This window comes from Dendrobates tinctorius, unplaced genomic scaffold, assembly GCF_039654945.1.
Source record: "Dendrobates tinctorius isolate UK_male_01 unplaced genomic scaffold, ASM3965494v1 ptg000022l, whole genome shotgun sequence".
Lineage (NCBI taxonomy): Eukaryota > Metazoa > Chordata > Amphibia > Anura > Dendrobatidae > Dendrobates > Dendrobates tinctorius.
In genome coordinates this window covers 118,440,395-118,459,169 of record NW_027361690.1, presented here as the reverse complement: position 1 = coordinate 118,459,169, position 18,775 = coordinate 118,440,395, and the positions used below count along the sequence as shown (strand labels likewise).

The window sequence follows — 18,775 nt, the reverse complement described above, 5'->3', positions numbered from 1 at the left end:
CGCTATGTGTGACTGGGCCCAAGGGGTGAAGGTGAACGTCCCAAGGAAAGCCACTGAGACTGCAAGTCTGCCTGGTTGAGATTTGTCGGCATCTGGGTGTAAGGGGTGAAAGCGCACACCCCCAGGGAAAACTTTAAAGAAAAGCTTAGTTGCACTACAGGCAGAGATTTCACATACTGCACTACAGAAGCAACAAATGTGAATATCTTTGCAATGGAGCAATGCAGCGCAAAACAGAAAAGAGCAGTGGAATCATAGAAGATGTGAGATTTTTAGAAGACCTTTAACAAACATTTTTGATCAAGTGACAGGTCCTCTTTAAAGGATTTGTTACTGTAATTTAAGTGCCAGATACCATAGGACACCTTCACAGGTCTGCTGGAGACCACGCCCACATGGGTCAGAGCTGGTATAAGTTGAGGGGAAAGGTGGGAGTTACATAATACTAGATAATGTTATTGCTGACCAATGTGTGGACTATGAACACCCTGATGTTAATGCTGCACTTTTGCTCATGGAAGTTACTTAGGAAATTGATTTTTGTGCAGCCAAGCTTCCTTCCATGTTACTTTCCTGCTCTGTGAATGCCCACACTAATAGCAGGCATGGTGGGTTTCAATTTTTTTTTTTTTTTTTTCCATTTTTTAAATTTTGCTCTGCAGCTAAATTCCTGACATCAACATCTTGCTGGAACAAAGTAAATGATGATTTTATTGATAATTTGATATTGTTCTCTGTAGATGTAGCATTAGCTGTGGTTTTAGCAGTGAGCAGTAGATGGCAGTAGTGCTGTACTGGTTCTTGGGATATTAGAAGGGACTCCATGCAAATAAAACACTTCACTTTTTCACCTCTGGAGTTATCGATGTGAAAAGGAGACCTTTATTTATAGTGGAAAAAGATTTTATGCCTAACTAAAATGGTCAGGTGGCAAAGCCTACGATTAGAATGTTATTTGCAAACCCATAATCACTGACTTGTCCCCATGTAATTTTTTGTATTTAATTGCTTCCACTCTGCATTACTGATTCTATCAGAGGACACTGTGGACGATCCATTCCTTTGGGATTTGTTGATTTACAGATATCTGCTATTTAACTTGATATACTTTTTTTTTTTTTTCTCTAAAGCTCTGCAGGTGGCATTTGGCTCGCTATACAGAGACGATGTCTTGCTAAAGCCCAGCCGTGTCATAGCCATTTTAGCAGCTGCATGTATGCTTCAACTGGTAAGTATTCCGGTATCTCGTCTTCGATCCGTACAAGACACATGAGGCTGGTGGTCAATGTAGTTTGGCTTTCTTAAAGTGTAACCAAACATTGGAGCTTATTTTCTCTTTTCAAATGAATATGAATGTGTACGGTTGAAACCAGAAGTTTACATACACTATGTATAAAGACCCATATGCTTCTTTTTCTCCAATATCTGACATGAAATCAGAATAAACCTTTCCTGTTTTAGGTCAATTAGGATTACCATAATTATTATTTTCCAAATGCCAGAATAATGAGAGAGAGAGAGAGAGAGAGAGAGTGTTTTAAGGCATTTATATTACATACTGCAAATTCTAAAGTTTACCTACACTAAGATTACTATGCCTTTAAACAATTCTGCACTTCCCATATGATATCATGTGTTTGGAAGCTTCTGATAGTATTTTTGGCAACATCTGAGTCAGAGACACACCTGTGGATGTATTTTAACGCACACATGAAACACACTGCTTCTTTGTGTAGCTTCTTGGGAAAGACTCAAGAAATCAGCCAAGATATCTGGAAGAGAAGTGTGCACTTGCACAAGTCTGCACCTTCAGGTATCTTGAAATTGTACCCAAGGATGAGCCAAACAAGCACAAACAAGATGGGAATGTCCAGCCATCATACTGCTCAGGAAGGAGACAGGTTCTGTGTCCCAGAAATGAACGTGCTTTGGTCCGACATGTGCATATCAACCCAAGGACAAAAACAAAAGATCTTGTGAAGATTATGGCGGAAGCTGGTAAGATTGTGTCAATAACCACAGTGAAACGAGTACTGTATCAACATGGGCTGAAAGGCCACTCTGCCAGGAAGAAGCCATTACGCCAAAAGAAACATGAAAAGCCAGATTGATGTGAGCAAATGCACGCAGGAACATAGACCTTAATTTTCTCCTTCGTCTCATTGGGGGACACAGAGACTGGGTGTGTGCTACTGCCGTCTGGAGGCCGACACTAAGTATACAAAAAAACAAGTTAGCTCCTCCTCCGCCGCATACACCCTCGCCCCGATAGCGGGCGGAAACCAGTTTTTGCTTAGTGTCTGATGGAGGCACACGCAGTCTGGGTCTCTCCAGACTATTTTTTTTTTTTCTTACTATGAAGAGAAGACAGGGGCAACGGACCCTATTGAAAGTGTCTGATCTCCCCCAAACATCAACGGGTGAGCACGCGCGAGTATCCCTCCGCGTATCCTTTCCCGCACCGAGGGACATCTCTGGGTCTTTCCCCCAGATATCTATTTTTTCTTTTTTCTTTTAAAGAAGATATGACAGGGGCAACACATCCTATTGAAAGGTTCCGATTTCCCCAAACCATCAACGGGCGACCACGTGCGAGTGTCCCTCCACGTTCTCTCTCCCGCAACGTGGGACAATAGGCCAGACTTAGCCCTGTCCACCCCTAGGTAGCGAAACCATGGGCTTGCACAGAGGCACAAGACTAGTCTGTGCGGCCCCACGGCTACACCAACGCCAGGTGGCGGTACTGCGTGGTGGCGGACGGTCCCTCTCCTCGCCCAGCCAAGGCGGACGGAGCTAGGGTGCCTGCACCGTCTGAAGATATGGGTTACCTCAGGGTAAGCAGGGCTCCTGGGCAGCGGGAGGTTTCCAGGCCAGGGCTGCGGCGTACTCTCCAGGGGCTGGAGCGGCTCCCCTCTCCTGCCTGCAGGCAGCTGTTCCAGCGAAAGATCGCTAGCATTATGCAGGTCAAAACTTTCATTCAGGGAGTCTCGCATCTAGTGCCCCCCTTTAGAGCTCCCTTAGACGCCTGGGACCTTAATCTGGTGCTGGGGGCCCTGCAGGAAGCTCCTTTTGAGCCATTGCAGGAGGTCGGATTGCCATGCCTTACCAGGAAGGTCGTGTTTTTGGTAGCTATAACCTCTATTAGGCGGGTCTCGGAGCTGGCAGCCCTATCCTGTAGAGCACCATTTCTGACCTTTTTTAAGGATAAGGTAGTCTTGAGACCACCTCCGCCGTTCCTGCCGAAAGTGGTGTCCTCGTTCCATATTAATGAGGACATCGTTTTGCCTTCATTTTGTCCAGCTCCAGTACACAGAGTTGAGAAGGCGCTCCACACGCTGGACCTGGTGAGGGCCCTCAGGAGGTATGTGTCGAGGACAGCGCCTTTTCGCCAGACAGATTCGTTGTTTGTGATCCCTGAAGGGCGCAGGAAGGGGCTCGCAGCCTCACGGTCGACCATAGCCAAATGGATTCGCCTTACTATTCAAGAGGCTTACCGTATTAGAGGCACGCTGGTTCCACCTGGAATAAGGGCGCACTCGACTCGGGCAATGGGCGCCTCTTGGGCGCTTCGGCATCAGGCTTCGGCAGAGCAGGTATGCAAGGCGGCAATGTGGTCAAGCCTGCACACGTTCTCTAAACATTACAACGTACATACGCAGGCTTCGTCGGATGCAAGCCTGGGTAGAAAGATTCTCCAGGCAGCAGTGGCACACCTTTGAACAGGTAGGCATGCGGTGTAGATTGATGAGTTGCTCCCACCCAGAGACTGCTTTGGGACGTCCCACAGTCTCTGTGTCCCCTAATGAGACGAAGGAGAAACAGGGATTTTTGTGAGTACTCACCGTAAAATCCTTTTCTCCGAGACGCTCATTGGGGGACACAGCACCCACCCTGATAGCCAGTTGGCTTTTGTTTATTTTTGATGGGTATAAACCCTTATTTTGTAGGGTGGTCCTTTTTTTTCAGACATATATAATTTTCTGCGGTAGAGCTAAATTGCTGTCAGCTTTTCCAACGGCTTTGGCATTAAACTGGTTTCCGCCCGCTATCGGGGCGAGGGTGTATGCAGCGGAGGAGGAGCTAACTTGTTTTTTTGTATACTTAGTGTCGGCCTCCAGACGGCAGTAGCACACACCCACAGTCTCTGTGTCCCCCAATGAGCGTCTCGGAGAAAAGGATTTTACGGTGAGTACTCACAAAAATCCCTGTTTTGGAGACATATCCTGTGGTCTGATGAAACTAAAATTGAAATTTTTGGACATAATGACCATCGTTACGTTTGGAGGAAAAAAGGAGAAGCTTGGAAGCCTAAGAACACCATCCCAACTGTGATACACAGGGGTGGCAGCATCATGTTGTGGGGTTGTTTTGCTGCAGGAGGGACTGAAGCACTTCACAAAATAGACGGCATCATGAGAAAAGAAGATTATGTGGCAATACTGAAGCAACATCTCAAGATATCAGCCAGAAGATAAAGCTTGGGCGGAAATGGGTCTTCCAAATGGACTATGACCCGAAGCTTACTGCCAAAGTGGTAGCAAAATGGCTTAAGGATAACAAAGTCAATGTTTGAGTGGCTAGCACAAAGCCCTGATCTCAAATCTAATTGACAATTTATGGGCAAAGCTGAAAAGGCAGGTAACAGCAAGACAACCTACAAACCTGGATCAGTTTCACCAGTTTTGTCAAGAGGAACTTTTGAATTTGCAGTAAATAAAAATAAAATTACCTTAAAACTTTCTCTCTCTCTCTCTCTCTCTGTCTCTCTGTGTGTCTCTCTCATTATTCTGGCATTTGGCAAATATTAATAATTATAGTAATCCTAATTGACCTAAAACGGGAAAGGTTTATTCTGATTTCATGTCAGATATTGAGAAATACATGCAGATGTCAGTCTATATTGTGTATGTAAACTTCTGGTTTCAACTGTGTATATAATGTATAAATGTAATGTATAGTGGCCCTTCTAATCCATCCCCAATGTCCTCTCAGTTTCTAACTTAAAGCACCACTCCAGCGGTTTTTTTTTTTTTTTTTCACCCATGAAGTGGCTTTTCAAATGTAAGGCCCCTGCCCCTGGTCCTATACTTACCCTCTGGGGTCTTCACAGTTTTTCGGTGGCAGTCCTGTCCCGCTTCTCCATCTTGTGAGTGGGTGAGTGGCCGGAACTCAGAAGCTACACCATAATTACTCAATGCAAGTCCATGAAAGCAAGAATGAAGCCAGAATGAGGCGCTCATAGACTTTGCTAGTAACCTCCGACTCACTCCATAAATCACTGGTACAGTCGGCAGGTCACACACTGCAGGAGACAGAGAGGCGGCGAAAACAGATGAAAATGCCGGAATGTGATTATCAGACAGGGGGTTGGGGACTAAGATTTTAAGCTCCTCTTGAGCGGTGAAATAAAAAAGAACACGACAGAGTGGTGCTTTTAAAGACTTTTTATTGCGTTCACACTCTGCTCTGTGCACTTGCTTAGGCTGGAGCTGACTGCTTCTGTCTACTTATCTGTGTGATTCTAACCTGTAATTTTCAACCTAGACCCCCACGAGTCTAGAGGGAATTTAAATAGGTTGTCTCATCTTGTTAAATGGGTAAAATTGCAAAGGGCAATTTTGCAATTTACAGTTAGGTCCAATGTTCGACTAAGTGGCGCCAGGCAGGTTAGTAGCGCTATTAACCTGCAGACTGAGCCCATGGCGGCAGGTTAGTAAGGCCTGTTTCACACTTCCGTTTTTTCAAATCCGTCAAAATCCGTTGGTTTCCGTAAAAAAACGGATCCGCCATTTTTTTGCAGGATCCGTTTTTTTGTCCCATAGACTTCCATTAGTGGTTACCGCGGATCCGTCAAAAAAACGGATCCGTTTTTTTAAAAACGGATCCGTTTGCATCAGTTTCCGTCAAAAAAACGGAAACGGATCCGTTTGGCGGACACAAAAACGGAAGTGTGAAACAGGCCTAAGGCTATTAAGCTCCAGATTAAGCCCATATCGTCGGGTTCATAGTGTTTTTCTGGTGACAGGTTCCCTCTAATACGTAGCTGCCTCTTTTTTTTAAAGGGACCAAAGGTAATTGAACAGTTATCGTAAATGCTCTTTAATGGACTGCGTGGACAATTCCCTCATTAATCCGTTATCAGTTAAGGAGGTAAAATGTCAGGAGCTAATTCCAGGTGTGGCGTTTGCATTTGCAAGCTGTTGCTGTGAACCCACAACATGTGGTCAATGGAGCCCTCAATGGAAGAGAAACAGAACATCATTAGGCTGGAAAAAAGAATGAATCCACCAGATAGCACAAATGTTAGGAGTGTCAAACAGTTTGGTACATTATGCAGGAAAAAAAAGTGCACTGGTGAGCTTGGGAACGCAAAAAGGCGTGTACTTCCACAGCAGACAACAGTGGTGGATGCTTACAGAATCCTTTCTATAGTGAAAAAAAACCCCTTCACAACATCCACCCAGTTGAACACTTTTCGGGAAACAGGTGTTTCAATATATGTGTACCATAAAGATGAGACTTCATGAGAGGAAAAGGGAGTGTTCATCACAAGGTGCAAACGATTACTAAGCCTTAAAAATAGACCAGATTAGACTTTGCCAAGTACCATCTTGTCACGGACGTGGTTTGTGGAACCACTGTACCACGGAGAGGCTGGGGGGGGGGCGTAACTAAGTGAACATCGGACTGTTCACTAGAGCATCTGATGGTGAGTTTAGACTCTGCTCCCGATGAACACCAGGTGCCACTCCAGGACAGACCAACGGTCGCGCAGCAGCTGAACCCAAAAGGACAGACTGGATGGAGCAGCAGGCAGAGCTTGTATCTTAGTGCAGCTGACCAAGTTTGCTTCTGACTGCAGCAGGCAGGATTTGCACTGGTATGTGACCTTACACAACATAGACTGTAAACAGGAAGGTTGCTCAGGCACCTCCCCAGTGGGGAGGAAGCGAGATATACATAATGTCCCACAGCCATTGGCTGGGGAGGAAATGGCAAGTGCACGCGCTGGCCCTTTGAGAGGGCAGGAACACACACACGTTCTCTGAGGACATGGCTAGAGGACCGGCTGGAAGCATGTAGAGCGTGGGGAAAGGAAGAACTGTCTGCAGCCTGGTTGAGTGAAGAGACACGCCGGAGACCCTGCCTGTCAGAGCAGAACTCCGGCGTGATGCGAACACATCTAAAGAAGCCAGCCCAGTTCTGGAAAAGCATTCTATGGAAAGATGAAACTAAGATCTACCTGAACCAGAATGATGGGAAGATCCAAGTATAGAGAAGGCTTGGAAGGATCCAAAAGCACACCATATCCTCTGTAACACATGGTGGAGACAGTGTGATGGCTTGGGCATGCATGACTTCCAATGGCACCGGGTCACTAGTGTGTATTGATGATGTGACTGAAGACAGAAGCAGCCAGATGAATTCTGAGGTGTACAGGGCTTTAATTTCTGCTCAGATCCAGCCAAATGCAGTCAATGATTGGATGACACTTCACAGTACAGATGGACAATGATCCAAAACATACTGCGAAACCAACCAAGGAGATCTTTAAGGCAAAGTAGAATATTCTGCAATGGCCGAGTCCATAACCAGATCTCGACCACATCGAGCAGCATTTCACATACTTAAGACAAAAGTTAAGGCAGAAAGACTGACAAACAAGCAACAACTGAAGTCATCTGCAGTGAAGGCAAATCATCACAAAAGTAGGAAGCCCATGTCTGTCTCCCAGACTTCAGGCAGTCATTGCCTGCAAAAAATGCTCTGCACAGTAGTAATAATGAACATTTTATTTATAGAAAAGTTAATTTTTCTAATTATTTTTGAGCCCCTGAAATGAGGTGGCTTTGTAGAAAAATAGTTGATACAGGAAAGATGTATATCTTTGTACCGTGTTTGCCAGTAGATAGAAAAATATTCAGAATTGAGAGTCCTCAGTGGTTGATACCTTTTTAATGGCATCTTTTCAGTTAGCCATTAAAAGGTATCAACCACTGAGGACTCTCAATTCTGAATATTTTTCTTGAAAAATAGTTGAAATTCCTAAATGTTTCGTTCAGCCCCTTTAATTAAACCTGAAAGTCTCCACTTCAGTTGTATCTCAGTGGTTTCATTATAAACTAAATATAGTGAAAGCGCAAAGGTTCGATCACCAGCCAAATATTTCTGGACCTGATTTGTACAGTGCCTTGCGAAAGTATTCGGCCCCTGAAACTTTTCAACCTTTTCCCACATGTCATGCTTCAAACATAAAGATACCAAATGTAAATTTTTGGTGAAGAATCAACAAGTGGGACACAATTGTGAAGTTGAATGAAATTTATTAGTTGTTTCAAATTTTTTTGAAATTCAAAAACTGAAAAGTGGGGCGTGCAATATTATTCGGCCCCTTTAACTTAATACTTTGTTGCACCACCTTTTGCTGTGATTACAGCTGCAAGTCGCTTGGCGTATGTCTCTATCAGTTTTGGAGATCGTTTGTGAACAGCTTCTTTCAGCTCTTTCCACAGATTCTCAATTGGATTCAGGTCTGGACTTTGACTTGGCCATTCTAACACCTGGATATGTTTATTTGTGAACCATTCCATTGTAGATTTTGCTTTATGTTTGGGATCATTGTCTTTTTGGAAGACAAATCTCCGTCCCAGTCTCAGGTCTTTTGCAGACTCCAACAGGTTTTCTTCAAGAATGGTCCTGTATTTGGCTCCATCCATCTTCCCATCAATTTTAACCATCTTCACTGTCCCAAAAGAAAACCCAAGCCATGATGCTGCCACCACCATGTTTGACAGTGGGGATGGTGTGTTCAGGGTGATGAGCTCTGTTGCCTTTATGCCAAACATATGGTTTGGCATTGTTGCCAAAAAGTTCGATTTTGGTTTCATCTAACCAGATGACCTTCTTCCACATGTTTGGTGTGTCTCCCAGGTGGCTTGTTGCAAACTTTAAACGACGCTTTTTATGGATATCTTTGAGGAATGGCTTTCTTCTTGCCACTCTTACATAAAGGCCAGATTTGTGCAGTGTAAGATTGATTGTTGTCCTATGGACAGACTGTCCCACCTCAGCTGTAGATCTCTGCAGTTCATCCAGAGTGATCATGGGCCTCTTGGCTGCATCTCTGAACAGTCTTGTCCTTGTTTGAGATGAAAGTTTAGAGCAGTGTTTCTCAACTCCAGTCCTCAAGACCCACCAACAGGTCATGTTTTCATGATTTCCTTAGTATTGCACAGGTGATGCTGTTAATGCTTGAGCAGGTGAGCAAGTGATGAAATTATCACCTGTGCAATACTAAGGAAATACTGAAAACTTGACCTGTTGGTGGGTCTTGAGGCCTGGAGTTGAGAAACACTGATTTAGAGAGGTGGCTGGGTCTTGGTAGATTTGCAGTGGTATGATGCTCCTCCCATTTCATTATGATCGCTTGCACAGTGCTCCTTGGGAGGATTTTGGAAATCATTTTGTATCCAAATCCGGCTTTAAGCTTCTCCATAACAGTATCACGGACCTGCCTGTTGTGTTTCTTGGTCTTCATGATGCTCTCTGTGCTTCAAACAGAACCCTGAGACTATCACAGAGCAGGTGCATTTATACGGAGACTTGATTGCACACAGGTGGATTATATTTATCATCATTAGTCATTTAGGACAACATTGGATCATTCAGAGATCCACAATGAACTTCTGGACTGAGTTTGCTGCACTGAAAATAAAGGGGCTGAATAATATTGCACGCCCCACTTTTCAGTTTTTGAATTTCCACAAAAATTTAAAATAACAAATTTCATTCAACTTCACAATTGTGTCCCACTTGTCGTTGATTCTTCACCAAAAATTTACATTTGGTATTGTTATATTTGAAGCATGATATGTGGGAAAAGGTTGAAAAGTTCCAGGGGGCGGAATACTTTCGCATGGCACTGTATATCATTATTTTCATATGTACGATTCATTTATGAAATAAATAAAAATTAAAATGACAGTTACTCCTTAAGTTTGGTGCTGCCAATAGCTGTACTGACACAGTATCATAAATAGCTGTACTGACACAGTATCATATTATCAGGTCATTTTTACAGCATAATAAAGACCGTGAGGAGAAAACCCAAGGAAATAGAAGAATTTTTCTTTACCATTTTACTTCAATATGGCTCCCAAGTCCCCCATATTTTTCAGTACATTGTTTCTAAACGACTACAATTTTCTTGCAAAATACAAGCCCTGATATGGCTATGCCAATGGAGTAATAAAAAAGTTATGGCTCTTGAGAGAGCAAAAACAATAAAAGAAAAAATTGCAAGATCTTGAAAATGTTAAAAGGCTTCAACATTTCTACAGGGGGAATACTAAGCTTGATCTCCTTCTTTTCATTATCAAACTGGTCAGGATTACCATGTCCTCATTTTGTTACCGACCAGATGTTTTGTAGAGGGTCGTGGCGTTCATGCTGCTTTCGTTCATTGCTAACAGGTCTGAGATTCTGGCTGCTCGGCTTGTATAGTCCGCGTATGGCGCGTCACTGTGGGGCTCCTATTATAACAAAATAGGAGGGTTTCATCTGAGGCTTTGTACTGCACATATGAGCCTTGGAGACAGAGCAAGCACCAGTCAGAGCCAGCAGGAGGCAGAGCCAAGCCAGCAGGAGGCAGAGCAGATCCTGCTTCTTGTGCACAGCATGAAACGAGGCACAAACCAGTAATGAAGGAAATTGCCCGTGGGCTGTTTCTGTGTTTTGTGCCGTGTTATATTTTCTCTTGTGGCAGGAGGTCCCAAAAGTGACCAAAACAATATTTCACATGCTCATTTCCATATTTCACTTACATTCTGTCCTGACATTGTAAGTATTTTCTCCAGAATGAGGCGGACACCGTGTTTTTGTAGTACATTCACGTCTCATCACAGTGGAGGTAATTCATGGGCACAGACGAGCGAGTGACTGTTTATTTGTATGCACTTGTAGACAGTGTCCTGTCCTGTAGACTTCTGTATATGGTAGGGAAGGCAGCGCTTAGGGATGTAATGAGATTTTCACTTATTGTAATACAAGTACATCTAAAGTAGTTTCTTTAGCTTTGCTGGACTGTGGCCTTAAGGTCCGTTCGATGAAAGATAAAGCTAAACCTAGAGATTTCTGGACTGGCCCTGCTAATGTGCATGGATGTCTACCAACCATCTTGTGTTCCTATTGGTGGTTGGTGCCTCTGCACCCCACATTTATGCTAAGTTTATGGCCAAGTGTAAACATTTTCATTGTTCAGGGCGGTAATCTACCAAAGACCACTGATCCCAAATAGAAGGATCTCCTGCACCATTCACAAGTCTGTGTACTTTCTTTGGGCATCTCTCTACAACATCACATAAATCCAAGACCAGGAAGATTCAAGACCCTGAAGATGGTCCCAAAAAATGTAATCTTTAATAAAAAAAAAATGTATATGTCAGTTGGGCAGATCAAAAAGCGATGTTTCTGCCACAATACACCTTTGTCAATCCAACTAATACAAGAAAAACCAGACCCTACATTGACTTGTCAGAGGCAAATTGTGGCTGAAGATTCACTTCCTAATCTGCCTAATTGACATTTTGCTATTAAATCACATCAGGGAACGCCTACTTTTCCCACAGCAGCGTGGTCAACCAGAAACGACATCTCTTTTTACTCCTTCATTGATTTTTTTTTTTTTTTTTTTTTTTTTTTTTTACTACATAATACATTTTTGGGACCAACTTTTGGTGCCTTGTATCTTCCTCGTTGTGGCAAAGCCAGTCATCCTCTAGTGTACCTCGATCTAGGGCAGTGGTTCCTGAGCAGCAGCTCCTGCAATGGGACTCCAGTCCCGACTATGGTAAGTAAAAGCTGGACCATAGTCTGACCACGAATCAATATTCACTCCATAGAAACCACTTTTCAGCAATTTTTTTGCATTTCTCTCTAAACTAGTTTTAATTTTGGAGTCTGCAGATCGTCAGTCATAGTAAATTATGGCTTATGAGGTATATAGGGTATATGTTCTCTTATCACTCTACGTTATCTTTTCTTTTTAAGGATGGTTTAATTCAGCAGTGTGGGGAGACCATGAAAGAAACCATCAGCGTTCAGACCATCTGCAGCTATTCCACGGCAGCAGTTGTCTACGGGTTAGACTCTGTGAAGAAAAAGTAAGTTGTCCAACCTAGTAATCTGTTAATTTAAAACAAATTTCCACCTTGTGACTGAACAAGGGGTATTCAGTTCTCATGTGTCACCTCACCTGGTGCCCTCCATTAGCTGCCTCTCCACAAATCACCAGTTCTCTTCTCCAGCTTGATGATGGTTGCCGCAGTGGCATGGGGAGTTCAGCGGGAAGTCTGCACCACTCCTTCCCTGGCTATCCTGAGCTGAGAAGGGTGCATTAGATTTACAGCTGTACTTCTCGTGCCACTGTGGTGTCCTTCTTGGAAGCAGGAGTAATGAAACCCCAAACTAAGTGGAAGAGGAAACCTAAGGCAAGCGTGGGGCACCAGGTCGTGGGACTATAAATGAGAGATGTAATGCCAATTGAAGGGAGTCTTATCAGGACAAAAATTCTGTTTTAAACGAAGCACATGAGCATTTAGGGCAGCTGGTCCTGATAAAATATATCTTCTGTCAAAATCTGGGGTTCGCTTAACCAGAAAACTATCTCCTCTCTGATATGCTAACTATCTATGGTGGTGCACTGTGGGCAGTATGAGGCCCTTCCTCTCCCATCATTCTGCCTGCCTAGCTTAGCCCAACTTTGCATGCCTCAACCGGCGAGCTATCTGTGCATGTGCAGGATTTTATGCCAGAGCACGCACGGACTTAAGCCAGCGCAGTCCGTCAATATTGGTGGAAGAAGCAACTGGAAGATGCAGTGATTTTTCTGGCACTGACAAGTCTGGAAGAAACAAGGTCAGTGGCTCCCTTCAGTCTCTATTCCTCAGTTTTACCCCACCAATTTTACCCTTGATTCTTAAATTTTTCATAGTCAATAATGGTGGGCAGACAGAATGACTGAGAAGTGGTGCATCAGACTGCCCACAGTGCCACGATCACATTCAGTATTTGGTGAGTTTTTTTTAGCTCCGTAGTTGCAAGCCAAAATCAGAAGTGGGTGAAAAATACTGAACGTGGCCTTAAAGAGCTGATCCCCTCTCCATATTAAACTGAGCGTTCACCTTTTGGCTTGGTCTGCATGTTTATAATGGAGCTGGATGCTACCGCTACCTGTTAGATCTGTCCCGTGACAATAAACAGATCAGTGTCCTGAAAAGACCCCTAGTGACCAGTTGTGATCTGGGTGGATGCTTTTCCCTGCAGCTCCTCCACAGGTGACGTTAAGCATTGCATCGTGTACATTAAACTCAATGGATTGTTCTGCTAGAAACAGCCGACTGCAACCAATCAGGGAATCCATGTAATATTTGCTGTCTGTAGATTAGTTTTCCAGAACATGGGGTTTTTCGCTTTAGCAGTATTTGGCAGCAGCACTCACTCATTGTCCTAGGGAGTAAGGCTAATTGTACTTGTTTTCTGTGTGGATGCAATAAAGGAAAACTTTCTTTTCTATAACGGTAATGTCCCTAAGACACAGTGTTTTTTCATCATCTGCACATAGTCTCATGTGTAGGCCACAGACGGCGTTACTTCTTGACTTTTCTGGCCTCCGCAGTGATTGACAGACAAACATGTTATGTCCTAACCATGCGGGAGAGCGCCTGAGTGATCTTGCCTCGTCTTCTCCACACTACATCCTGCCCTTTTGTTCCACTTCGCTGTGCTGACTCTTGAATTTTTCCGCTGTTTTTACCCTTTACTGCTATGTCTATAGGTCCATTACATCTTTTCTCACATGGGAAGCTATGTATTGAGACCACGAGCCGCGCTCTGCAGACTTCTGACAACCTGCCCCTCTCTCATTGATGCCGGCTCACGTGCTTTGTGTCTTCTTCCAGGTGCCTTGAGTGGCTTCTAAATAACTTAATGACCCATCAAAGTGTGGATCTGTTCAAAGAGCTCAGGTAAGTGATACACATACAGGATGAGGACATTAAAAAAAAAAAAAAAAATTTTCCTCCACATCTTTGTACTTTCCAGAGATCTGAAATCTGCATTATTATACAAATGTAATGGCTTCTTTTCAGGCTCCATCACAGGTCTTTCAATGTAACCTTCATCAAAATAACACTGGTTAATGCAGTGTGACTATTGCGGTTGTGTACCTTCTGTCATGTTGAGCGCTGCTGGTCTACAACGTTTTTATGTCTCCCGAAATATATGCTCCTCTTGTACTACGCTACACGTCACAAAGCCACCTGCGGCTCATCTGTAGACAGCAGTGTTTGCGTTTTTGCTCCTCGCCGGTAGAGAAATGCCGCATTTATATCGGTCACTATCAGGCCCATCACAAGCACCGCATGCCTGTTTCCAAGTCCTGTACCTGTCAGTGCTCATTGGCCTGTCACTAAGGTGATTGTTCTGCCCCCTTATACAGAGCATGTTATTGGCAGCGCGCAAAGCTATGGTGTGGGCGAGGGTCAGCTTTCTGAGCTCTGCTACATCTGAGAACTTTGGTTGTTTCACGGTAGTGTCCAGCCCAGTACCACTTCCTATCTGTTGCAAAATATAGTTGTCAGGTGGTTACCAAAACCAATGTCCTGTCATGTGGTTTATTCGATAAATTGTCCTATACTGCCATCTACTGTCCAAAGTGGAAAGGTGCAAGAGTTTTGTCACATGACACTTTCTCAGCCCGGTTTCTGGCGGAAACCTCTAGAAGCTGCTGAGGGAGGAGCTCTCTTCTTCCTGCGACGAGAGCGGGAGAGCAGCCACAGCGATGTCTGAGGTAAAGCATCCTGAGTGACGTGAGGAGAGGTCTACTTCCGAGGCTGCTCTGCCTTTAGCTTAGGTCCCACTTCCCTTAATCTTCAATCGGCCGGGAACTGCCACACACTGCGCCATGAGGGCGTCTTAAATATCAATCTTCATAGAGACAGAAGAGAGAGAGCTGTACAAGGGCTCTTCTGCTACACTCCACACCTTTAATGGTTCCGCCAGCGTGAGGACCTCATGTTCTGCTGCATTTTCTTCTGTATGCCCTGCAACAGGGGACCGTACCAGGACTTACCGTATTTTTCGCTTTATAAGACGCACCTGATTATAAGACGCACCCCCAAATGTGGTGAAGGAATAGAGAATTTTTTAATAAATGGGGTCCGTCTTATAATGCCAGTGTCCGTCTAACAAATCATATAGGGTATATGTCCCTCATAGCCCCCCCATCCTAAAATTAGCCCCCTTAATCTGGATATGGCCACCTTATATTGAATATAGCCCCCTTGTGCTGGCACACGGGCCCCCTGTGGCTGACACACGGCCCCCTGTGGCTGACACACTGGCCCCCTGTGGCTGACACACTGGCCCCCTGTGGCTGACACACTGGCCCCCTGTGGCTGACACACGGCCCCCTGTGGCTGGCCCACTGTGGCTGACACACTGGCCCACTGTGGCTGACACACTGGCCCACTGTGGCTGACACACTGGCCCCCTGTGGCTGACACACTGGCCCACTGTGGCTGACACACTGGCCCCCTGTGGCTGACACACTGGCCCCCTGTGGCTGACACACTGGCCCCCTGTGGCTGACACACTGGCCCCCTGTGGCTGACACACTGGCCCCCTGTGGCTGACACACTGGCCCCCTGTGGCTGACACACTGGCCCCCTGTGGCTGACACACTGGCCCCCTGTGGCTGACACACTGGCCCCCTGTGGCTGGCCCACTGTGGCTGACACACTGGCCCACTGTGGCTGACACACTGGCCCACTGTGGCTGACACACTGGCCCACTGTGGCTGACACACTGGCCCCCTGTGGCTGACACACTGGCCCCCTGTGGCTGACACACTGGCCCCCTGTGGCTGACACACGGCCCCCTGTGGCTGACACACGGCCCCCTGTGGCTGACACACGGCCCCCTGTGGCTGGCCCACTGTGGCTGACACACTGGCCCACTGTGGCTGACACACTGGCCCACTGTGGCTGACACACTGGCCCCCTGTGGCTGACACACTGGCCCCCTGTGGCTGACACACTGGCCCCCTGTGGCTGACACACTGGCCCCCTGTGGCTGACACACTGGCCCCCTGTGGCTGACACACTGGCCCCCTGTGGCTGACACACTGGCCCCCTGTGGCTGACACACTGGCCCCCTGTGGCTGACACACTGGCCCCCTGTGGCTGACACACTGGCCCCCTGTGGCTGACACACTGGCCCCCTGTGGCTGACACACTGGCCCCCTGTGGCTGACACACTGGCCCCCTGTGGCTGACACACGGCCCCCTGTGGCTGACACACGGCCCCCTGTGGCTGGCCCACTGTGGCTGACACACTGGCCCACTGTGGCTGACACACTGGCCCACTGTGGCTGACACACTGGCCCCCTGTGGCTGACACACGGCCCCCTGTGGCTGGCCCACTGTGGCTGACACACTGGCCCACTGTGGCTGACACACTGGCCCCCTGTGGCTGACACACTGGCCCCCTGTGGCTGACACACTGGCCCCCTGTGGCTGACTCACGGCCCCCTGTGTTAGATATCGCCTCCATGCTGCTGCTTTTAGTAAAATAAACTCTTTCCTTACCTTCTCAGCGCTGTCCCTCCTCGTGTCTCCCTCAGTGTGGTTGAGCTCCTCCTCCACTTCCTGGTTCTCAGTGCCGGTCATGTGATCAGCACAGCAGAGTGATATCATCTCTGCGTACCTGATGACAGCGGCAGCCGAGACACTGGGAGATCAGCGCTGGAGGAGGTAAGGAAAGAGTTTTTTATTTTACTATGGGCAGCAGCATGGGGGAGATATCTAACACAGGGGATCATGTGCGATCAAAGGAGGGCGCAGGCAGCTATAATATGCGCCGCTCCCCCAGCCAGTCACCGTGGTGCGGTTTCAGCACCATGGTGATGGACAGCGGCAGTGCATATTATATGAGCGGGAGCAGGAGATCAAAGGCTCCCTCCGGCAGCTTTTACCAGCTCACAGCACCGTTCCAAAGCTGCCCCCACCTCCCCTGGACCCTGCAGTATATATATATATACACCCCCCCTCCCCCGTATATTCGGATTATAAGACGCACCCCCTACTTTCCCCCAAAATTTGGGGGAACAAAAGTGCGTCTTATAAAGCGAAAAATACGGTAATCGTGAGACAGCAGGGAACACTATTTCCACCGTGAACCAAACTGAAGGACTGTGTGAATTAAGATAGTAATCCGGTATATTACCGGCAGTCAGCCGATCACTTTATTCAAGCCATTAACTGGGAACATTCCGTTATAAACGTCATGGTGACCATCTCTCTTGCTACCTAAAATTACAAGCTTGTATGAGAGACTGTTACCATCTCTATGGGCTATGTATTTTGAAGTGAATACAGTAAAGACTCCCTTTTAGTTACATTAATACTCTTGTCAGCATGCATCTTTGAAACAGCACACACACACGGAGGCTGTAAAGGCTCAGTGTGAGGGACACAGGGCAGGCACACCACAACGCCGCCTGTAACATCACTAATTTCTTTATTATTGACCAGCCCTGGCACCTGTAACATCTAGTCCCTCCCGGGCACTTCATCAAAGCTGCTGCACCCAGTAATCTAGAGATACATGGCTAGAATCTGCGTCTTTTTTCCATTCTACATGACGGCACCACGAGAGAGGGGATCTGCCCAATGAGGACAGGAAACCTTCAAGTTAAAAGGGGCGGCTCCTCTCTCCGCATCAGTTGGTTTCCTGTCCTCGATGGGGAACCCTCAAGATGAAAACCTCTTAAAGATTCTTGCAGAAAGAATAAAAGAAGAGTATGCCTGGGTCTGGTGATTACTGGCAGGCACTGGTCTGCTACACCCGTCACCAGGTACCGGTAGTCGCCTCGGGGGTCATATATTACTATGCCCCCCTGAGCGAGTGCATGGCCACCCGGGCAAATTGCCTCACGGGCTGTGAAGTTAGAGCCTAGGAGACTATATTGGGTGTATTCTCCCAGATGCCGACAGACCCCATGGAAGTCCACGGAGGTCACTTTCGTGTGCCCTCCCTGTTGATGTGTAGTGGCCATGCAGCCCGTGAGGCACATCGGTGCCTAGGCAGAGGTAAGACTCCTCGGAGGCCCTTTCAGGATTCCTCCCTGTCAAGCCCAGGACCCTGGTCACCGTGTGGGCCATGGAAAAGAAGCAGTACCTGCAGGAATGATGGCCAGCGGCATGATCGCTCCCTCCAGGAAAAATCCAGCACAGGTATGGAGGAGGTGGCAGTGACCAGGGCGTCTTGGTAGCCAGGGGTGGTGCAACGTTGTCGCCCCCTCTGGGTAGGTCCAGGAATGGAGGGGGCGGCGGGATCGGATGTCATGGCGGCCGGGTGTCAGAAGAACGCCAGAAGAGCCGGGAGCCGCGCGCACACCGGAAGTGACGCACCAGATAGTGCCGGTACTCGCACAGGACAGAGATGCGCACCAGGAACTGGCCAGTGAGGCTCCCCGAGCGTAGAAAGGGACCGCGCACCCGGGGGAAAGGTGGGCGCGCTCCGGGCACATACACGGGGAGGAATTCAGCGCACACCGGTAGTGGTTACTGGGGGTGCACGCAGCCGGGCATAGTGTGCATGCGGGATGAGATACAGAAGCAAGCGCATGCGACCGGCAGGTGCAGGATCAACCAGGTGATCAAAAAAAATAAAAGAGGGGTAATTTTGTCAGAAGTGCTGGCAGGGGTCACCAACC

At 46.8% G+C, this 18,775-nt stretch overlaps 1 protein-coding gene across 1 annotated transcript in view; it reads left to right on the top strand.

Moving 5' to 3' along the window:
* GMCL1 (germ cell-less 1, spermatogenesis associated) overlaps positions 1-18,775 on the top strand; it is a 173,534-nt gene that overhangs the window by 61,410 nt on the left and 93,349 nt on the right. Inside the window, exons 5-7 of the mRNA XM_073569094.1 lie at positions 1,131-1,228; positions 12,049-12,161; positions 13,959-14,024. Of these exons, the coding sequence (XP_073425195.1) occupies positions 1,131-1,228; positions 12,049-12,161; positions 13,959-14,024 (277 nt within the window). The remainder of the gene's footprint in view (positions 1-1,130; positions 1,229-12,048; positions 12,162-13,958; positions 14,025-18,775) is intronic.